Raw genomic sequence first — 24,475 nt, forward strand, 5'->3', positions numbered from 1 at the left:
TGGCATATTTATACAGACTAACTCACAGAAAACAACCATCAGTCAGTTTTAGATTTTTTTTTTGGATGAAATACTTTGTATTCACTGTAACAGTTCAAGGACAGATAATGTACGTTTCAGTAAATCAAAAATGTGAGGGGTTAGGATATAAGCCTCAGTAATTTCGACAAAATTTTGCAGGCAACAACTATTTTCTATTGTCTATTTTCAATAGTGTAATGATGTATGAAGCACAGCTCACACAGAAATCACTTTCTAACCAAGTAGATATTTGTTGGTCAATGTCAGATTCCAGATCGTGTGGATTCCTATTGAAATGACTGGATTTCGCCCACGAAAATTCACCAAACAATGGTAAACGTGACTGTATTTTTAGAAACAAAAAGTTTTTCACATTCACTGTTAAATGTCAGATCAAAGTACATTTAAAAAAATCTGAATGGACCTTAAGGCATTAAACTCATCCATTATATAATGCTGATTCATTTTTTCAGAGCCACAGCAAATAGTGACTGACACAAAGGATATTTAGTATGACAAAGCAGTCGCATAACTTTCAAATCAAATCTAAATATTCAGTGCCATCTCACTAAAAACACATATTCTGTTGTGAATGATTTATTTATAATGCTGCATATAGAAAAACTTACAGAAACACCAGCACACAGATCTTCTATTTTACAGCATCAAACATGTTCAGACAGAAGGTCTTAATGTGAGTGACAATCAGACAATTACATTGGACATTTACATTAGTACAAGAGATTTGCATCAGCGTACAAGCACAATACATTTGTCACCACCAAAGCATGAAAATTATGCATTGTTGCAAGAGGCGTTTCTTATTGTGTTCGGCTTTTCTATGAAGTCCATGGTAAATCAGAGAAACAGTGCGCACGTCACTTCCAGCAGTCATTTGATGATTCATTTCAATCACTCCAAAGGAATATAGTTGAATAAGACAGCTTAACCAAATTGCTTTGTTGTCCATGAAAGCAGGTTAAAATTGCTTTGTTGTCCATGAAAGCAGGTTAAAATTGCAATATGATTCAAGGGAAACACTGAATGCTGAACATTTTGAAAAAACAATTTTATCTTACATAATTTACCTTTTCTGTGAGCATAAGTGAATACTGTACATACTTTTTTCTTCTTTCAACAAATAAAGCAATAGTAATTAACATTTAAATGTTAAAGGGGACTTAAGAGGCAACTATAAGAGAATATATATATATATATATATATATATATATATACTTCTTCAATACTGGACCAATCTAACAGATACATCAGATGCATGACTGTGAACATCACAGATAGTGAAATAAGCTCAGCTTATCGGGGTAATTTGGGGTCAATAATATAGTATTTATATCATATTTCACACTGATATCTACTTTAACAGTCTTTCTCCATACCAAAATTGTAAAACAGCTCTTTAGGGGAGGCCTAGCAAGATGCATAAAGAGGTTCAACCTACGGCAAGTCCTATAGATGAGGGTGTTAGACACCTGTGGTGACCTGCGTGACCTCCGAGCTCATGTCAACACTGGGTTGGCAGTGGGACTCCAGTGATGACATCTCCAGGACTAGTCATACCTGCTGATTTGTCCTGTCAACCGTGTTGCCACTGGACTGGCCCTCACGCTGGGGGTTTCTGGTGCGCGTGGAGTTCTGCAGGTCCAGCACGGAGGGACTGGGAATACAGAACTCCCTGAAACAACGCTTGAAGTTCTCATCCAGGAAGGCGTAGAGCACCGGATTGAGGCAGCTGTTGGTGTAGCCGAGAGCGATGCAGAAATGCCAGCTGACGGTCTGCAGGAGTGAGCTGGGAATGGTCACCAGGGCCTTGATGATCACAAAGATGTGGATCGGCGTCCAGCAGACGATGAAAACCGCCACCACCACCAGGACCATACGGGTGATGCGCCGTAGGTTGCGGTCCTTCTCCTTAGAACCAGACAACATGCGCACACTCTTCAGGCGGAGGATCATCAAGCCGTAACAGACGGTGATGATGAGGACGGGCATGATGAAGGCAAAGATGAAGACGCAGATCTTCAGGAGGTTCTCCCAGTACCAGGTAGGGTGGGGAAAGAGCAAAGTGCAGTCAGTGACTGCGAACGCTGTGAAAATAAGAAGTACAATAACACAGTGAGACATGTGTGAAAATCAATTCATTTACAAAGATGACAGTTAAACTACCAGTCATTATTTCCTCAAGGCATTGTTTAGGGAGCCTCAGAGACACAGGCTATTAAACCATCTTATGATTTTCTCCCCAAATGTCTAGAAGTGACATTAATCTAAAATTTTCTGCCTCACTTCTCTCGTGTCTGCAAAATTCGTGTCAACACAGTAACAAAACTGAACATTTCCAGTATTGAGAAAACCGTCTTAATGCATCAAGAGGAGATTAAGCTAAGAACCGGGTGAATGCAGTGGTTCGCTCCTTGTGGTGCGCAACAGGTCTTGCGGACAGAATATAAAAACTGGTACTGTATGTTTTTTTTCTAAATATGATTATTTTATTGTTTTATAGAATACTATTATTCATTTATCCAACAAAACTGTCTAATGACATTTTCATGACCAATCGTAATGGTTATTTGTTGATTTAGAAATGTTCATAACCAAACATTTACCCAACTGCCACCAGTATTGACTAGATTTAAATTATTGCCATAGGTTTTTGTCGTAGGAAAGTCTGTGCATCTGATCAGACTATTGGAATTTTGTATGTTGGCACAACATCATCTGTCGCTTTGTGGAAGCTAGTCAAAAGGCAATAGTTCATTTCAAAACATAAACATTATTACATGTTTTTCATTGTAATTGGCCTAGAAGAGGAATAAAAAGAGGAATTTTAATAAAAAAAGGAACAAAATGAAAAGAATTCTATTATCAATTCACCCATATGTCTTACTAAACCTGTGTGACTTTCTTGCTTATACTTCTTATTTTACATTGACTGTACATAGGAGAATGTGGTGGTAAACATACAACTGCCTTGGTACTCAATAGTGGTGGAGGCCATGACCATGACAGGGAGACCGATGGCAGATGAAAGGATCCAGTTACACACATTGACAATCTTGGCGTTTCTGGGGGTTCGGAAGTCCAGGGCTTTAACCGGGTGGCAAACAGCGATGTAGCGGTCAACACTCATAGTGGTGAGGGTAAAGATACTGGTGAACATGTTGTAGTAATCAATGGACATCACAATCTTGCACAGAACGTCTCCAAAAGGCCATGTACCCATCAGGTAGTTCACACTCTGGAAGGGCAGAGTGCTTGTTGCCAAGGCATCTGCTAAAGCAAGATTGAAGATGTAGATGTTGGTCGCAGTTTTCATTTTGGTGTATCTGCAATAGATAAAAATAGATCGGAAAAACAATTTGAACAGGGCGAGTAATGGGTATGTGAAGGTACTATAGAAACGGACTTGAAAAAACACCCCTTTCCCCATTTTATATTATATATATTATGATTTCAGTTACAATACACATTGTGCTTCAAGCCATTAAGTACGGTACCATGTGCATCTTGTAATGCAACTATGACCTTCATTGAAATGTTAATTTAAGAGGCCAGATAACCACCATTATCTACACCATTATGCAAATACACTTTCCACAATACCACTGCAGTAATGTTTCAGACATATTTTACCAGCTTTTCAGCACTTTTTTTCATCCAATTTAAAAATAGGAATATGTGCTGAGGTGTACAGATTTACGGCAATGCTGTTTTAAGTATTACATCATATACTTGTCTATTCAGAAATACACAGGTTAAATTTTAACAGGATAAGTAATCCAAAGTCCTCTTGTAAAACATATATGCAGGCAGACGAATGGAAAAGTACAATTACAAAAAAGGATGATTTAAACCTGAAGTTTAGGAACTTTCAAATAATTTTTAAGGAACTTCAGAAGTTTAGGAACTTTCAGAATACTTGTAATTTCAAAAGAGACGGATGGATGGATGGATAGATATTTTGTTCAGTCTGGAAGACACTATGATTTCGATTTTATCGCAAAAAGAAATGTTAAACCTGATCATAGATGTAACCCCAAGCTTGACTTTCATAATACCACTGTTGGAGTAGCATGGAAGAATGGTTTGCACACATCAGTAGCACAGAAAGCTAGTTACACAAGGCATTTGTGCCTTAACTGAGTTGCACATTTTGTGATGAATTGGAAAGATACCTTTGATGTGGAAAATGGAAGGTAATTTTCATGCTATTGTCTGAAAGAGAACCCCATGAATGATAGAGCAACAGGGGGATCTTTCAATCGCTGAAAAAATTAGATATTGATCTAAACAATAATTTAGTCTAGAATAATAAAAACTGAGTGCAAAGTGGTTGCCTGCATCAATCTAAATACATAAGCTTTTTGTGAATAATGCATAATTAATGGATACTTGGCTCATTTCCATGAAATATATCGATATTTAGCACCTCTTTTCTGTCTTTAGGGCCTCTGTCCCGTCTTTAGGGCCTCTGTCCCTTCCGTAATGGGGCGTTCTGAGACTGTATATCAAATCACATCCTTACTTTATCAAGAAATTGCAGATCTATCTGGTTCATTCCTTTGAAAACTGCATTTAATTTCCTGGGAATGCTGGGGACTTTTATTTAGAGAGACGCTTATACAGCTGGTATTCTTTTGTAGTAAACTCTACATCCAGATGAAAGAAAAACATACTTTAAAGACTCTATGTTCCTTACCGTTCTTCTGGGCAAGATAATAAACAAGATGAGTCATGCGGCAATCTGGACTATGAAGATACACAATTTCTGATGTATTGCAATAGCAGCAGAGATGATAAATTAAGAGCATTTGCACTATGTAAACTACCATCACTGTAAAAACGATTATGGCTTGTCAGAGATCCAATGTTTGACTTTCACAGAAATATACATAAGTCAGGACACAGTCTAGTCCATCCAAATATATACAGTCAGCTATAGAAATATAGCTAGTGTGTGGACAAAACGACATCTGCAAAAAACAGCAACTGCAGTTCTGCTTAGCTGGCTGTCACAGGCCAAACTGAAGAAAACACAAAAGGTCTCAGACATGAATAAGGACAGGCTAAGTCTATATATATATATATATATATATATACACACACACACACACACACATATATATATATATATATATATATATATATATATATATATATATATATATGTGTGTAAAAACTGTATCATGGTCATGGTGGGCATAAGAGACTTCTTTCAAAAGCATTAAATATCTTACAGACCCCAAACTTTTGAACGAAAGTGTATTTATTTAAATGAATGTTCACATATTTATTTTTCTAAATAATTTTTTGCAACTTTTATCTTATTTTAATTGTTAAATTGAATTGTAAAAAGGCCATCATGACCAGTGTTGGGTAAGTTACTCTAAAAAAGTTATTTACTAGCTACATCTTCAACAGTGTAATTAGATTACTGTACTAATCACTCTGTCTAAAAAGTATTGCATTACTCATTACTAATTACTTTCTAAATCCCATATCAACCTCGAACCAGCTGAACAATACCAGCATGAAACGGCTCTTTTAATTCTTTCAAATAAATAATACAAAATCGCATAAATTATTCTTGAACTGGTTAAAGTATTTAAAGGGTGAAGGTTGCATTATAAACATTACATTTTTTACCAGTAGACATTACATTTTGATGTTAAATATTGTTTTATATAGAATTGTTTTATAGTCTGTACCCTCTAAAAAAATGCTGTGGGTTGTTTCAACCCATGTTTGGGTCAAACAGACAAACCCAACCATTTGGTAACACTTTAGTTTAGGGACCAGTTCTCACTATTAACTATTGCTTATTAGCATGCATATTACTAGGATATTGGCTGTTTATCAGTGCTTCTAAAGCACATAATAATGTCTTATTCTACTTGAACATAATTCTACATCCCTTACCCAATACCTAAACTTAACAAATACCTTATCTTTTAATAATCAGTAATAAGGAGTTTATTGAGGCAAAATTCGTAGTTAACAGTGAGAACTGGACCCTAATCTAAAGTGTGACCAAAAAAATTATTTTTTTAATTTAAATCAACATTTGGGTTTGTCCATATTTGACCCAAACATGGGTTGAAACAACCCAGCATTTTTTAGAGTGTTCAGTAAATGCAATTATATCAGATGTAACTGTAATTAAATTACAGAAAAATTAAGTTTTTTTTTTAAATTACAGTAATTAAGTACTTTGTAATGCATTACACCAAACACTGATCATGACATTCTCTGTAACAGATCAAATGAAAATGAAATTTTAAAAAGCGTTGAAAACAATTCTATTTTTCAAAATGTTTCGACAGCTGTAAAGCATTTGTGAAAATGCCTAGACACAACACCCTTCCCCACAGTGAGGTGGACGAATTCATTCATCACTAACTAGAAGTCGCATGTAAGGGTTTAGGCCAGATGCCATTACTAATGATTAGTTTGTCATCCAAGGGCTCTTTGCACCAGACAAATGGTCACACCGTTTATTTTTCCCACGAGGCGCTGACTAATTATGAGGGCATCTCAGGGACGCACTGTTCCTCTGTACTCCACATTAAAGACTTCAGAGGTGAAATGCCAGACCCTTGAGTCTTTTCACTGAGTGGAGGAGCTGCTCTTTGGTGTTGAGAACATCACTTACTGGAAGGCAAGCACATTAAAAATGTATTTATCTTCCTTGCTGTATCAACACTGATGGTTAGCAGTATATGTTGTGTTTTGGATGCTGGTGAGCAGTTTTTTACAGCAAGATTACAGTACATCTATGTCCTCCCTGAAGCTTTGTAAATCAACCAAGGGAAGTTTACCAAGAGAATAAACGCATTTCGGACAACATGCCTGGCAACCAAGACCTCTGATTAACCTAGGAAGGTGTGCAGTATTGCTTATGGAAAGAATTAGGACTGTCAACCAACAGCTCAGTGCAGAGTCCATAAGTTCAGAAAGGACATCGACCTGCTAACTCCGAGATGAAGACAGACACATGTCTTAGTTAACATGTTTTCTACAGATAGCTGTCAAAAGTAACAATTATTCAAAAGTTAAAACAGGAGTGGAATGTCTGTCGTTTAGAAGGTGGTCTTTATTCATGTCAATTTGCTTGAGTGAAGCCGAACTGATTTAAAATTTATGAGTATAATTATTTTTTCTCTGCCTCTAGCATGTAGTGCTCAATGATGAAACATGACAGGTAAAAAAAAGAAAAAACATCTTGTGAAAATAGGGCTTTTAAATACCCTGCTTGTGCACCTTCAAGGCATTGATGGTGAGAATATTTGTGACAAGACAATCCATTTTCTTCTGTTACGGTTGTATTCTCAATGTTATTTCCATAAATTACTTTTAAAGAAAAATATTTGAAAGAATACTGTTTAAAACTCAGAGTCATGTCTTTATGTTAAATAAAGAATAGGCTATACTCTCAAAATTGTATGAAGACAAACCATAAAAGTGCCATTTCACTCACATTAGGCTGTTTTTTTTTTAACTTTCTATTCATCAAAGAATCCTGAAAAAAATGTATCACGGTTTCCTATGAAATTAAAATATTAAGCTGCACAGCTGTTTTAATAATAAGAACACTGGTAATAATAATAAATGTTTCTTGAGCAGCAAATCAGCATATTAGAATGATTTCTGAAGGATCATGTGACATTAAAGACTGGAGTAATGATGCTGAAAATTCTGCTTTGCCGTCACAGGGATAATTTACATTTAGAAATATATTAAAATCAAAATTATGTACTTTAAGTTGTAATAATATTTCACAATATTACTGTTACTGTATTTTCTATCAAATAAATGCAGCCTTGATGAGCATAAGAGACTTATTTTAAAAACATTAAATCTTTAACAGAAGTTTATTTATTTAAAATAACGTGCAAACATTTATTTGTTTAAATTCGTTTTTGCATCTCTTACATTTTAACTGTAAAATATGAGTATTCTTATTACTATTTTCATAAATCACAAATGAAAAGCTTAATTTAATAAAAAGGATACAGTTTAAAACTGAGGGTCATGTCATTAAATAAACAATACTGTTAAATTTGTATGATGACATTTCAAAGACAATGCATTTGTAAATGACTTTTGTTGAAGACAAAGAACTTGAAGGAAGAGTGTAGTAACCAGGCAAATCAGATTTTGTTGTGGAAAAAACCAAGGACTTGCTTGTTGCTAGGGAACACCAGAATATGTGCAGATTTCTTATACCATACCTATGTGCAATCTGCTCATAGATATGGACATAATGCTATGTTAAATTACATTAAGAAAACACTTGGAACAAATGAACTTTCTGGTGTATGTGCATCAAAATAATTAACATATAATTGCCATAACATCACAAAAAAAAGGATGATGACTCAAAATATTCAAAGCTTTGAAATTAGATGTTGGTTATCACTGGTTATTTGATTTGATAGAATGTATATGAAAAAAAATGCATAATTTAAATACCCAATACACAGCTGTCAATCCAAATGACAAGCTTTTAAAATGAGCACCAGCAAACTTTTTCATCTTTAAAAGCAAGAAAAGAAGAAAATGGGATAGAAACAGATGAATCACTCAAAAGCTTCTTTTCTCTTTTTTCATGATGCGCTTCTGATTTCAAAGCCTCCAGAATGGCTGAGGAAAATATGATAATGTAACCAAACTAATCTGAGTGAGTCATGCATGAATTGCCTATGCTGATTTAAAACTTATCAAAGGTGACGTTTACATTTAGAATGTCAGACACGGTTGCAAGGCTGCCGTTCAGTCCAGAAGCTGGAGTCCCAACAACAACCAGTCAGCTTGTCTTTATGTTTCTATGCCAATTAGGTGGATGTCAAGTGCAGTCTTGTTATCTGTCAGGTTCATTAAAAAGAATAAGGGCATTGACAAATAGCACTTTTCATGTCAATCTATGGCTCTGAGATGCTGAAATGTCTCCAGGAATCTGTTTAGGCTTTGAACAACAATTTTCATTTACTATATTCTCTGTACTGTCCACCTCCACTTGCTCTTTAGGTGGCAAAACCAGTGATGTGAGTATTAAAAGACAAAAAATAACCCTGAAAAAATATGACAATGCCAAATACATCGAATTAGAAGTCAAAATAATAAAATAATATTTCTCTAACCACACCATCATTTCACCATCAGCCAAGGCAAGCACTGCGGTTTTATCTGACACTGAATCATGTTCTTTCAATGATTCTGCAGTGGAGAGCAGTTTGGTCTGTCTCTTGCATCCCATTCACACAGCAGCACAACAGTTCCATTCCAACGTCACGCACGATTGGTCAACAGAGCTCTATATCCTCCTGTGACCATCCGTTCCACATTGAGTCTCTGTGTTTTGAGCACACTGCACTTTGTAGATTATTGATTATTGACAGTAATAGTAAAAACTAATAGCCAAACATAGACAAGTGCCAGATTTATTAACAGTTTGCACGCACAATGTAGCACAAATCCTCTTTTAGCGTTACAAACTATTGTCAGGATTTACTTAAAGGTGCAGTGTGTAACATTTTTGAGTATTTATTAACAGAAATGCAATATGACATCCATAACTATGTGTTCAGTGGTGTATAAAGAACTTACTTAATAAACCGTAATGTTTTTATTACCTTAGAATGAGGCATTTATATCTACATAGGCGCGGGAATCCCCTTCTATGAAGGTCGCCATATTGTGACGTCATGTTTCTACAGTAGCCGAACGCGAACACACAGCGCTACAGAGTGCGTTTCGTCACTACCTTGAAAGAGAAGCCGCAGGAAGCTAGAAGAAGCTAGTCATAAACACCGTGAGTAGTGACTTTTCCCTTTTTCAGTGGTGTAAATATGTAGTTGGATTGTTTCATGTAATTTAATTATTCTCCCTCGCTGTGTTATGGCTTTGCTATGTGGGGATAAATGTGCTGGTTAAGTTCGTGAGACAGCTGATTAGTAGGCTACTCTTGTCATTGACCGTAAAACAGTTACACGAATCACCAACCCGTCGATCTTGGAAGCATTTTAAGTCGATCGAGTTTCCAAAATCAGAGAAAAAAAAGCCTAATGTGTGTGTAGTAATGCCGCGTTCCAGGCAACCCGTAACCCGTGTTTTTCCAACTCGTAACTGGGAGTACATCGATCTAGTACGAGTTCACGGATGGGAAGTCACGGGTTTGACTGCCGTTCCAGTGCACTTTCACGGGTATAAGGTTGGAAAACACGGGTTACAGGTTGCCTGGAACGATGTACTCCCAGTTACGAGTTGGAAAAACACAGGTTACAGGTTGCCTGGAACGCGGCATTAGTGTGTCTAGGGGATGCGGAGGCGCGCGCGCTGTTACAATCACGTCATTTTTGCCGCACGCACCTTTGGGCTCATGCGGACGCGTCAGGTTTAAACAAGGCTTTACGTTTTAACGAGCTCAGCCACAGTAACAGCTCATATTAGCCAGCTAAACTTTTACTAAAAAATATATAGTTGCATATTTTCATGTGGTTCTTCTCCCTCGCTGTATTATGGGTTTGCTATGTCTGATCATTTCGACGGAGGTGAATCAATCAAAGTTAACTTTAGCTGGAAGTAACATTATTCAAGAACCGCTATAACGCCAAAACAATCTGTTACCTTAAATTGTATGTTTATCTCTGTAAAGCTGCTTTGAAACAATTCATTGTTAAAAGCGCTATATAAATGAAGATGACTTGACTTGACTATGTGGGGAGAATGTGCTGGTTACGTTCGTGAGACAATCAGCTGATTACTATCATTATATTATGTATTAAGACCCTTGATCCTCACCTGAAACTTTATCCATGATGTGGTTTATATGGACTGTGGTACAGAAACTTGGTTTACGCTGGCTATTCTCTGCTGTCTCAGTCGACGATGTTTGTCCCGTTTTAGCCACCGTAGCTTCTTCGAAAGGGAGGGGTGAGCGGTGGGCTGAGCCCTTAGTGTAAACTCGCAACCGAACCGCTAGATGTCGCCAAAAATCACACACTGGTCCTTTAAGACACGCAGGGAAAAATCAGCGATGAAAAGGCGTGGACAGTTATTTTTGCGGCTGACTTTATTGTAGGAATTTCACTCATCAATATCTTCTGCCACTTTTAGACCCTGTTTACATATATTATATACTTAGAATATTGGCTACTTATATACCCTTTATACTTATATTAAGATGGTTTGGTCGTCCGGATCAGAAGTAGACGAGGGAGACACAAGTTTAGCAGCTAACAATTTTCGGTTCCCAGAACCTTCTTTTTTTTAAGGTTTGTTTTTGGTTATCAGGGAAAGTTCTCTTTACGGAAATAGAATGTTAGTTTTTGGTTTGTATACCGTTATTCTAACATTACTTTAACATTTCCCTAACGTTGCTCTAACATTTTTATAACGTTTCCCTAATTGTGCAGTTTGGCGGGATATGCTTATTCTGGTCCGTAAACAAAAAAAAATTCAATTAATATAGGATATTATGCTCTCTTTAAATCTATCCAAAATCATATTAACTCTCACATCTATAGGCTATTAATTATACATATGGATTTAATAAAGAGATCGACAAACGAATATAAGTAAGGTAGTAAAACGATACTTAATTTCGGGAGGAGTGAACCCATCTAATCTTTCACCTTATTAGCTTAAAGATTATATGGGCAAAGGAACTATATGCAAAAATAACCACCCTGCAAGTTATTTTATGGTTGCAGATTAATAACCATTATAAAATGTTCTGTATCAGTCGTTTCTGCTCTGATAGCCGAAAGAGAACTCTGAATGCTGTGAATGAGTGTTAGAAATCAGGAATGGTGAGAGAACATTGTGCTGCTTGGTACATTTTTCATCTTCAAACCAAACTTGGGTCTTCAGACGACAAAGTTAAATCCCCTCTGGCTAGCGCTCTTCCCATAATATTTACGCATTAAGTCAGTAGGCGGAGAGTGGTCTTTTGTGGCTGTTTGAACACATTCAACCACATGAGCGTCTACTACACCTGGTATTAAGATGTGTTTTGGTCGATCGGATCACAAGTGGACAATGCTAAATCTAGGTATAAACAGGTTCTAAAACGTTTTGATATTGTCCGCATTTGACCCGATTTGCTTTCGTAGTGTAGACGTCCATGTGGTCAAAAGCGTTCGAACAGCCACAAAAGACCACCTACTCTGACCTAATGCGTAAACATAAATGGAAAGTGCGCTAGCTAGACAGATACAAAGATACAAACCAGATACCTAAGTTTGGTTTGAAGATGAAAAACGTACCAAGCACAATGTTCTAACACCATTCCTGATTTCTAACACGCACTCGGCGTGGTCTTGTGGTTATCAGAACAGAAACGAAAGCAACTGCTCTTCATATGATTTTCTGTTTTCTCCGGTCGTGTCCATATGTAAATTGTGTGAGCTTATGTCGTCCATTAGATCGAAAGATCTGAAAAAGTCCATACATTTAACCGCCCATAGACCCTGTAGAGCTGAGGGTGACTGTGACACTCTGGATGTGGTCAAAGGTGGACAAGCTCAAAACGTTTTAGACCCCGTTTACACCTGCATTTAGCGTCGTCCACTCGACCAATCGACCAGGAGTGCGTTTCCCGAAAGCATCGTTATCCAACTATGATGAAAGCAATTTCCATTGAACTCTATTGGTAACGACGGAACTTGCGACCATAGTCGGCTTTGGGAAACGCACCCCAGGCCTTAGAAGCACCTATTTATTCTATCTAAGATACAAACAAGACCAGAGGGAAAGAAAAGAAAAATACAAATATATATTTTTTGGGTTTGTATTGTTTTTCTCTTCTTCTTTTTTTTTGGCAAAAACATTACTGGGGTTGGGTTGGATACAACCTCACGAAACAATTTCCTTCCAGACAGGAGCTCTTTTTACACTAATTATATAATGGATCATAAGAACCATTAGGATTGCACAAGGATCAATAAACATTTGTGGCTACTATACCTTTTGTTAGCTCAGTATACATCATGGGTATATTTACCTGAACATTCTGAAGCCGGATTCAAAATGCCATAAAGTGAAAAGGGTGCAAAAAGCCGGGGCTGGATTGAGTAAAGCTGTCTGAAACCTGAAGACATTAATCAGTCAAGTTAGAGCTCAGTATAAACGAAATAACCCCTCTTTTGATTGTCTCCTACTTTTGTCTTTTACTTTTATCATAATAATTGAATGTTTGAGGTTCATTTGGCACAAATCAAGGGGAACATAATATGCAGAGATACGGGAGGGATATCAGCAAGCTTTTGATAAATAAAACAAATGAGAGAAACTGTGGCCAGTATTGATTTTTTTTGCCTCATCTCTTGTGTACTTTCCTGTGGAACAGTAGTAAAAACAAGAACAGCTTTTAACCTTTCCTCAAAATGTGTATGAGAAACTAATCCAAAATTAATTGATATGTACAAATGTTTACTCTAATTCAAGTATCCTTCTGCCTACAGAAATATAATTGATGAATGTTTTCCATTTATTTCTCATTTGTTTCTAGCTGCAGGACACATGTAAAGGATGCGGTTATTGCCAGAGCCGAAATGTTGTAAACAATCGCAGAAGCTTCTCCATCACAACAAGAAGCTTATGTTATTTGAACTCGCAGCATTTACCCTCAGCACTTGAAACGAATTTTCCGCACAGCTGTGACTGTTTATCACTTGCAAGAATTCCTGAACACTGGATGCTCAACAGGATAAAACAAAATGCAATGATGCATTAAAAAAGGCTTCTGGCCATTTACTTCTAAGGTTCAATTTTCACATTGTCAAGAAATGGAGACGCAAGTTAAAATGTTAAATGTTAAAATGTAAATGTTTTAGAACACATTTTACAGCCAGGATTACATACCTGTTTTTATTTATATCCTTTTGACACCACAAGAAAAACATACAATTTAAAAGACAAAGATTTTCTAATGAACATCTATGCTTTGTATCAAGGGAATTCCATGTGGAAATTATAAATAAGAGGGGGAAAAAAACTTGAGTGCCTTAGTGTAAGGGGGTTGGTTTTGGTACAAGTGTGACACCTAATTTGCAGAGGCAGGACATGCAAGAAGTGCCTTTGATCTTGACTTTTGATCTTTTTGTAAGAATTCGTTCCGGTGTGTTTTAGACAGTGATCTGAAATAGAAATATTTGAATTCCGCAATACTAGCAACCATAGACTTATAAATAAACTAGAGTGTACATGTTTACTATTTATTTATTATAGTGAATATGTACACTTAGTATTAAAAAAGGTAGATTCTATTTACATTGATAGTGGTAGATGTTTGCACCAAGTATAAATAGCAAGAAGTAGCATCTTTACACTAAGTGCAAATAGAAGTGACATGCAATTTTAACTAAAGGTCTGAGCAGTGCTGAGGGGAGTGGGATATTTATACTGCCTGATATTTTTTGTATTTCATTTTGTTTACAACTACAAGCACCACTTTTCATTCCATGGACAAAACCTCAGTTTGGAACCCTAATGTCACCATGAAATCAAAATTCTCTGACGTGCTTTTCGGCATGGGGGCGGGACAACCTGTCACTCACATGAGATCACAGCAATAGCAAACCACAACCATCCAATTCACAATGGACAAAATCAAGTCCCGCCCTAAATTTTTCATTTGGATAAACGTCACAAAAGGGAAGAAAAGACTATCATAACTTCGGTTTCATGCCGACTTTAAAGTCACCATGAAATCAAAATTGACAATTATTGATTGTTGTTTTTTATTTTTTATATTGCAGTATTTATTATAAATGATTTATCCGTGCACATTAATCTTTTTTTTTATTCATATGCCCTTGTAATCTGTAATCTAAATGACTTCCCCTTACTCCTGCAACAACATCTCTTCTCTTCTCTGATGATGTGTTTACAGGTGTGAGGGCCGGACAACCTGTAACTCACATGAGATCACAGCAATAGTAAACCACAACCATCCAATGATCCAATCAATTCTTGATGGACAAAATTAAGTCCCGTCCCAATTCTTGTACAAGAAGCCGGATCACTCGGATATCAATACATTCTCACTTCCAACTCGTCACATATTGATGCTTTGTCAGGACCCCCCAGCGTCACTTTTTAACTTTCAGGGTACCTCTTTAGCATAATCTATCAGTACTTCATTGCTTTCAATGAGAAACTTTTGGCATCATACATCATGTTCTGAGGCCAAATTATTGATTTGTGTGAGGAACAGACTAAAAAACTATCAGAGTCTCCATCCGCCGTCAAGCTCTGATGCACACCCATTTAAAAATGGTCAGCTTTGATTGTGAAATGCCATTGTGTGTCTCGTCACTGATTGCGTCATGCTAATGTTTGGATGTATCTTTTGAATTAGATATGACTGAGTGCATGCGTTCACGCAGCGGGATCATTTTCAGCGACTAAAACCATAAAGGGTTAGTTCACCCAAAAATTAAAATTATGTCATTAATGACTCACCCTATTTTAGATTTAGTAAGACGCTGCTGATGTGTTATCAGTGCGCCCAAGCTTCGTTTACAGTCTGAGGGAGACGCACGCTGTAAACAAAACAATCTTCGCAAACATGTCTAAGGATTTCGACACAGAGGAAGACTTGCATTTTTTTGCCCAGCCATATTTATTTGAACTCGAATACACGGACGCACCGGATAACACGTCAGCAGCGTCTTACGTCATCAGCGTCACTGCGGACCCGTGAACGCGGATTGACAACAGAACCGGAAGACAATACAATGCTGAATAAAGTCGTAGTTTTTGTTATTTTTGGACCAAAATGTATTTTCCATGCTTCAAAACATTCTAACTAACCCACTGATGTCACATGGACTACTTTGATGATGTCTCTATTTCCTTTCTGGACAAGGACAGTATACCGTACATACGTTTTCAATGGAGGGACAGAAAACTCTCAGACTAAATCAAAAATATCTTAAACTGTGTTCCGAAGATGAACGGAGGTCTTACGGGCTTGAAACGACATGAGGGTGAGTCATTAATGACATAATTTTCATTTTTGGGTGAACTAACCCTTTAATGCTGCCTTCACATCCTATTGTCCTAAAAATGTCCTAATTCCCACTTCTGAAGTTGTGATTACGAGCTCATAGCATTCAAGTGCTTTGTTGTCGAAAAGAACAGGAATCATGGAGGACCCCGGGTTTATTCTTGCCTATTTATTGGGAAAATCTTTTTAAAGTCCGTGTGAAATGAAAGCTTTAGCATAAGTTCTGCTGGGAAGACATAATTGTTACGTCACTTATTACCTTCTCATCTATCCAATCGTGTTCTAATACTTGTGGTATAAAAGAGGTACTTACCGGTACTCATGTCTGAGTTCGCAGATACTGACGCTTCCATTCACCTCCATCCTCCCCACCACCTCCATGATGGTTCTTCCCCTCCATCCTCACCCACCACCACCAGGATGGTCCCTCCCCATACCTCACAGGGGGTCGGCTGCGCCCCTGCCTTCGTCTTCAGGCAGGAAATGCAGAGTCCGGACCCTCGGATTGCGAGCTACGGGGCCTACGCCAAAGAACTTTATATCATAATATTGCTTGCTGGGCTGTTAATAAATGGTTAATTGTTACAGTATTATTCTCCCAAGTCTTTCTGGTAGAACTGGAAGTTGCAACTGACTTTACTTCAATGTGTTATGACGTATTTCCTCCTCTCCATCTCCCTCCACGGTTGGAGGGGAGTGGCTAAGTATATTCAACCCAAGCCGTTAAACTGATGTCATAAGAGAGGGAACGCCATTCCATTGATTTTGATTAAAAGTTTACCACGACAAACCACTTTTTTCACTTGCTCGGGTTAATTGTTCACCACAAGACTTGTGCACTAACAAAGTAAATAGTGTCAATTTTGATTTCATGACGACTTTAAAGCCAAAATCATATTTAGCGTCCCATTCATTGACTAACATATAAACATTCACAGACCACGCTATCTATATTGTTCTGGAATTTGAGTCAAATACAGGCTATTATCGCTGTGGATAAAACATTAGGCTTCGGACGAGTATTCATGTATATAAATATGCACTACTTTGCATACGATGTAGCTGTGGTGGAAAAAACAAATAAAGAATAGCAGTCACAGCAGCATTCGTTCTCCTCTCCGCCATGTTTAAAGTTTAAGGCACGCCCAACTATAAGGAACTTGGATATCAGAATTATCCCTCGAGCTTCCCAGTGGTAAATATGACTTGAGAGAGCGTTCATGTCCAATTTTTAACTATGTGAAGGCAGCGTAAGTTCTACTGTTTTTCATATAAAGATATCTTGGAATGCAATACGAGTTGTTTGTAGGCTATATTTTATACTGTTTTTTTAATCAGTTTTTGCAATAAATACCTGTAGCCTACTTATTTGCCTGTTAAGTGTTTTATATTGTTGAGAAGAGGGTAGGTTTAGAGTAGGAGTGGAGTTACGGGCTCTAAAATATCTATAAAAAATATAAATATTTATACAATTTTTTTCTCTATTACAAATGCAAAGAAACGCATCTTGATTTGACACATAAGGCAAACAACTGAAAGCCATGGAGTACCCTGCACGTCGAAAATGAAGCAAAGTGACGCCAAAGGGTCCTGACAAAGCATAACTATGTGACGGGTTTGGAGAGACTTCTGTTTCATACAAACTTAAAGGGATAGTTCAGCCCAAATCATTAAGAATTATGTCATCATTTGCTCAACCTCATGCCATTACAAATGTGTATGACTTTTCTTTGTGTAACACAAATACTGTATATATTTGTTTAAGTGTTTTTCCACCCATACAATAAAACTTAGTTGATCCAGTGTGGTTTTGGACTCAACTGACTTTCAGTGAATGGTCAGAAACAGTTCTTCAAAATATTTTTTATTGTGTTCCACAGAAGAAAGAAAGTCAAACAGGTTTTAGAACAACACGAGAATTAGTACATTTCTTCATTTTTGGGTGAATTATCCTATTAAAGAAAAGGGAATCGCTAGACCCGTTCCTAAGGTCTTTAGATAACTGCGTGAGAGGAAACCTGCTATGCGCCTTTAAATCGACTTACAATGTCATCACTCAATATTTTTTATGTCTCCCAAGGCTGATTTTATTACCACATGATGGGGTCAATAAACCAATCCCTGACTGTAATCGGCTCATTACTCACAGAAGTAGATTGCACCTACTGAGCTATATCTTTCTTTTGCTTCCCAGCTACCTCTAAAACTCTGACTGGTTGCTCATAAACTCTCGGAAAGCACTGGGGCTCCACAAAGCAAAGAAAATCAGGTGACCTTACACAGGGGTCAATGCTTTAGCAATTAAAAACAAATCAAACTATTCTTGTATGTCTTTACGCTCCATATGCCTCATATATCTGTTGACCAAATATTATTCTGTTTAAGAACGATATAAAAGTTGTATTCAATGTCAGACAGAGCATCTCTGAATTAAGTAGTTAATGTGTGCATGATCTGAAATACAGTGCCACCTATTTAATCACAATTCTCTAAGACAAACAAGCCCTCACCCTTCTCATTGAAATTCAGTCACTGTCTGTTTAATTACTGTATTGATTGCCTCCTTACCTTATGCCCAATACTGTGATCCTAGGATCAGGTCAGATGTGTTTGCCATGTATCTGGTTAGATGAGGCAAGTCACAGAAACCGGTTCTGAATCATCTTAGCAGTTTGCAGCTGTGAATTGTAGGTGCATGTATCGGGAATCTATCTATCTATCTATCTATCTATCTATCTATCTATCTATCTGTATCTTAAAGCCATTCACTTTCTGCTGCATTTTAATGGATTATTCATGTGAAGCATCCACCCAGTTTTGTTCCATGTGCTTGCTCTTATACATAAAAAAAAAGAACGTTACTTAATACATGTGATAGAAAAGTATGAGAGTGCTTCACAATATTAAGTGCCAACTCAATGTGAATTACACGTAATGTGTTGTCCTCTCGTATACGCTGATACTCGTAAGTTACTCGTGTACGCACTCAATGATCTGTTTCATCAGTGGATATGAAATATGCTAGTGCTGAGCTGAAAAGCATTTATATTTTAAAAATGACAACCACGCATATTTTATATAAAACATGAAGTACGGCAAGAGATTATTTAATTGTATTATTGACAGGCCGTTTTTGTGACTGGATGATATCAACATAACAGGCAGTTGTTTCTGTAATGTAATGCAATGAACGCGCCGTTTACGACTCTAATGGCAAAACACTATCACCATTTCTTTCAACAGGTTCTCATTGAAATTAATAAGAAGTCTAGTTTTTAAAGCAACTATGTAGGCCTATCCATTAAATGTGCTATTCAGGTGAAGCCAGGTGTTTTTGTGCATCGGCAACAGGTAAAGCAATTTACATGTTATCTCTTACCTTATAATAACATACATGACGAGGACGTTGCCCACTAGTCCCAACACACACACTATAGAATATAACGTAGTGATGATGATCGCCACTATAACAGGAGTTGCGCCTTTGTCCAGCTCAGCCGTCCTGTCACATCTGGAGCTGTTCATGTTCACGAGACTGGAGCTGCTGAAGTTTCGGCAGAATACACTGCTATTCGACATCACTGGGTTAGAAAGCGCATAGAGAAGGTCCGAAATGTTGCCAGTGGTTTCCATGGCAAATGCTGTACGGGTGAGATTCGCCCAAGTTCTTTACGCGCGCGCGGTTTATCAGTCACGTTCTTTGATATCAATACCTGTCCGACTTCAAAATGCTCGGAGTCTCAACTCTCAACCGTTCTACTGAGGCAGTCTGCTGCTGCTGCTGCTGCAAGTGTACCTAACAGTCCCTTTTGTTTATGACTCTATGTTAAATCTATCACCGCTGTTCTTACATTACCCTCGTGAAATTGTATCGAGCGTCGCTCATAGCGCGTATTCGCATTTTATTCACCAAAATGACGTCACATATATATGCACATGACTAGAGGCTTTTCAGCAGTCGCTGATGGCTTTTGCAGTGATTCCAGCACTTCACTCTCTCAGTGAAGCTGTATGAATTTACAATCGCTCTTCTGCATCTGCATCTCCAGCTGGGTTTACGGCTTAATGCCATATTTACAGGATGCGAATAGGCTTTAACTATAAAAAAGGAAATGAAAACAAATGGTTGAGGTCGTAAAAATACATATTCTTTTATGAGGATATTCAGTTCAACGGGGTTTTCATTTTCGTAGCCTCAAAAGTGTAAAGTAAAAGTTAAACAAAGCTCATATTTTCACCTGGAGATAAACAGAAAATCTGTGGTAACCATGGCAACAGTAGAAGCTTGAGAATTATTTTTGTTATCTTCAGCATGGAACATTGACAAAACTGTTGCAATATAGCTACCTGTATTGTCATTATTTATCACTTAATTATAGATTTAAATATCATTATAACAACACCTGTTCTCCTCACATCAGTGTTGCACATTTTACAATAAATATGAATTAATAGCTACTGATTTGGCTTTTGTTTTTGTTGTTTTTCTAGGGCAAAATGTAGGGAAATGTTTATTGGCTTTTTTGATGCCTATTTAAGGTATGTGGCACATTTACTTTAAACTGACCATGATATTATTTATTTACAATATTAATTTACTGTAAGTCAAATATTGTATACCAACACTTGTATTAAATGGGGTTTTTTCAGTTAAGGATAAAATGAGTAATTGGCACAATTTGATATTATATTATATTATATTATATTATATTATATTATATTATATTATATTATATTATATAAGATTATAGTCATGTAATATTTCAAGGAGATTCAGCATGTAAATAATCTGCTTTCTGATTTTGCTTACAATTACAGACACAGATCCATTTTAAACATTGATATAAATGTCACATTTAGCTGTGCCTCCATTGGTGTGAAATAAGTTGTCTGATGTGTTTCTGTCTCTGAATGTCTGAATGTAATGAGTGCTGTCAGTGAGCGCTGTCTGTGATTGCTTGTGTCTTTCATAATTTCTTCTCATGTTCAGATGAGCGGAAGGAAAAACAATTCCTTTCCTACACAACACAGTTAATTTTTTTCATTTCTAGGGTTCTGTTGAATAATTAATAATAATCAATATTAAAAGTAATTTAAAAGGAACAATATTTTAAGACATAAAACATTAATAGAACGTATTTATATTTCAAGATCAATCCACCCGTCCATCCTTACCAAAATATAATAATGCAGGGCCCTTGGATTTTCAATATAAAACAATAGTCTTTTCAAATGACTTAACTGCCACTAAACTCTGCTTTGAACTTAACAATATAGCTTATTGATATATTGGGGCTGAGAGACATAAATATTTTACTGATGGTCTCGAATGATTGTAATGATTTGTGCACAGGCCACTGAATCTTTTGAATCCAATGAAAGGTACAAATGACTAATACAAATTAGTTTCCCTCCATCAAAGAGAAGAAGGACTCAGAGTACTCCTTCATTTTAATGTTTTATGTTATCATGTAATTCTGTTAGTATCAGATGTCAGGTGTTGCAAAGTCCAAACTAATCTAATAGTAATTGATTTTAATTATCCTAATGTAAATGTCTGTGACATCACTTTCCTTTGAGAGTTTTAAGCAAGAAATTATGTTCTGAGGACATGTTGGGTGAGCATTACCAAGCATTACTTTAATGTAATTTCAAGTATGATCCGTCATGCAGAAACTAGTATGCATAAAGGTGCAAAAGAGATGTGACATAATTTAATTTAATCCAATTATATTCTGGCACCTGGGTTGCTGAAACAGCATTTGCACAAATGATGTTTAACAGAAGTACACACTGTTCACATAAAACATTTTTTTCATGCCTTTGAGGTGTGCCTGTGTGATTTGGTTTTACAGTGCATCTTTTGAGTCATCTCGTCCCTATAAGACTTCAAAAATACTTTCCTTGGACAGCCCACTTCAGCTAACCTAATACAATATTTAGCAGATTTTTGCATATTGCAAATTGCTAATGTAACCTGGCCAATACGTTCAATCTATTTTAATTCAAATACTACTGACTACGCCACCTTGGGAGTTTCACCCAAGGAAGTAAAGAAAGGAACTCAGGTTCGGTGGTGCAGTGAAAAGGCAGAGTCGCTTCATACAATGAATAAATTAGTGGTTTTATTTGGTTAAGAAATCCATTCGACTGGCATCGTTTAAGCACAATATAAATAATGGCACGTTTATTTAAACAGTAAAATTAGCATCATGTTAAGAACAAGGCATTCCTCCTGACACACTGGATCCAGACACAGAATCACATCAAATTCACAAATAAAGAAATATACAGTTCCCACGAAAGCAAACAAAGAAAATAATTAACAAAATTAACAACCATTACAAGGCGTACGTTACCTTGGGGGTGGCAGCCTAGCAAAAAAACAAATGTGCCCTCAACCACTTAAGTGTGCACAGCAAACAAAAATGGGAAGGCGTGCTCCACCCAGGTGCTCCACACTCACAACAAATGTGTTCACCCAAGTGTCTAGCCTCCCCCTCAGCGTACTCAGCCTTGACCAGAACCAAAAAGAAACAAAGAAAAATTAGTGGGAACAGTACTATTACAAAATCACCCCAAAATTCACTTAGACACAAATATCAGATGGTTGACAGAATTAGTTGGCGCGCAAATAATCCGCCTATCTCGTCAGCGTTGCGGTCCCTAAATACAGAGGCAGGCGGTGGTTAGACGGAAAATACACACTGTGATATGTTTACACCGCGCGGCCAACGGCCCAATCATACTAGCCAACCAACCTTGATGTTGAAATAAACTAACCCAAACCAAAACGAAATGCAACCAACCAAAACAAAAAAAGGGCTACTAAAGTTAAACTTAAGGGAAACAATCTCCCATCACACAAAACACGAATAACCAAATCATGAAAAACAGCAGCACGACCTGAGTTGACCACCACATGGTACGCAGAGACTGCAAAATAAAACAAAACAATCAGTCAATGATTTGTTAAAAAAAAAAAAAAAAAAAACCTTCCCGAAATCATACATACCACACAATTACACGCACATCGCGTTGTCAGGATACATTCGCGGATGTTCTGATGAGACACACAATAATCCCCATTAAACTCGACTAACACCGTAGAAAGCCACCACAACATATTGCGATAGCCAACATACCTTAAGCTTTCAGGTGAGTGCTTGACGCCACTCCGAGGGCACGTCGTCGAAACAACTACAACAGTCACTTCAGAAATAAAACACATACTCTAAGCATTTAAAAACCACATGAGCCGTGCACAACTTCCGTCACCTACCTCAACTATAGTGATCCTGAGAACCGGACGAGGGGCGGGTATGACGCAGCCTACGTTCTAGGGCTTCCCGTCTACGCACTTAAATACACCGCCCATTTACCTCATCCAACCCCATCCCATATAAGGGGTCGTGACGCAAACAGGAGACGGGACATCCCCTCCTACTACATTCCACCCCCCCCCCTTCTTTTATCGGCGCCCCGACGATAAGTCGATTCAAACAGGAAAAGTAGAGATGGAATTAATGGCTAAACTAATGTTGAACCCGGCTAGCGCCAGGGCCTAAACAAAGCCGGAACGACCTGAGATGCAACCCTGGAAGAGCAAACAGTCCCACCAGCGCCCCCCTGTACGGTCTGAGGAAGATGGTACAAATTAGAATGTTGTCCAGCAGTCAAGCGAGCCGTCCGTCGCAAGGATGGTCGGGTCTCCTCAGGCAAGGTTGAGCCTGGATGGTCAATTAGGGCAATAGGAGGGGTCAACGGCCTTGCCTCCTGGGCATCTGGCTGCACCGGAGGCAACCTGGCGACCTCTGTTACTGTCGACAGATTACAAGAGTCTCTCACAGGGCCAGCACTTGAACTGGGATCATCCGAATTTGCAGGTAATACCAGCCACAAATCCTCCTCATTACCATCCTCCTGGGATGGCTCCAGTGTTGCGGGTGGTCGATCCTGAGGAGTGTTCTGGGGCTCTGGCTGTAGTTGTGCTTTCGGCATTGTCCGATGTACATGTCGTACCTTCCCAAGATCGTTCACCGGTGCGATCGTGTACACCACTCCCTTATCTTTAGGTACCTTCAGCACCTGATAATCCACAGAGCTCCACTGATCTTGAATTTTGTTCCGGCCCCTTACCCCAACATTACGCAGGTAAACGCGCTGACCCTCAGATAGAGGCATTTCCTTCACCCTCTTATCGTGATAGTCCTTGCGGCGTGCGGCAGCACTTGCCAGTCTCTCTCTAGCCCCCTCAAATGCGACCTGCAGTCGGGTCTCATGTTCCTGAATCCAGTCATGTACCGTACCAGTCCCCGACTACCGTACTCTGCCCAACAAGAAGTCTACCGGTAGCTGGGGATCTTGACCAAACAGCAAAAAGTGTGGAGACTCCCCAGTTGACTGATGTGGAGTAGTATTGTA

The 24,475-nt window shown here is 37.8% G+C and overlaps 1 protein-coding gene across 1 annotated transcript; it reads right to left on the reverse strand.

The window, feature by feature from the left end:
• Nucleotides 1–1,216: 1,216 nt before the first annotated feature.
• On the reverse strand, nt 1,217–19,978 carry oprm1 (opioid receptor, mu 1). Its single transcript, XM_056257162.1, has 3 exons — nt 19,431–19,978; nt 3,004–3,365; nt 1,217–2,126 (listed from the first exon to the last, which is right to left on the reverse strand). The coding sequence occupies exons 1-3, from the start codon at nt 19,682–19,684 to the stop codon at nt 1,594–1,596; spliced, it is 1,149 nt and encodes a 382-aa protein (XP_056113137.1). The 5' UTR covers nt 19,685–19,978; the 3' UTR covers nt 1,217–1,593.
• Between the last annotated feature and the right edge of the window lie 4,497 nt (nt 19,979–24,475).

The sequence above is a fragment of the Rhinichthys klamathensis genome, unplaced genomic scaffold (assembly GCF_029890125.1).
Source record: "Rhinichthys klamathensis goyatoka isolate OS25496 unplaced genomic scaffold, OSU_Roscu_1.1 h1tg000135l_1, whole genome shotgun sequence".
Classification (NCBI taxonomy): Eukaryota; Metazoa; Chordata; class Actinopteri; order Cypriniformes; family Leuciscidae; genus Rhinichthys; species Rhinichthys klamathensis.

Coding starts and splice junctions, on each gene's coding strand:
- oprm1 (XM_056257162.1), bottom strand. CDS start 19,684: ATGGAAACCACTGGCAACATTTCGGACCTTCTCTATGCGCTTTCTAAC. Junction 3,366..19,430: donor GTCATGTATGTTATTATAAG/GTAAGAGATAAC, acceptor TATCTATTGCAG/ATACACCAAAATGAAAACTG. Junction 2,127..3,003: donor TATTGAGTACCAAGGCAGTT/GTATGTTTACCA, acceptor TTATTTTCACAG/CGTTCGCAGTCACTGACTGC.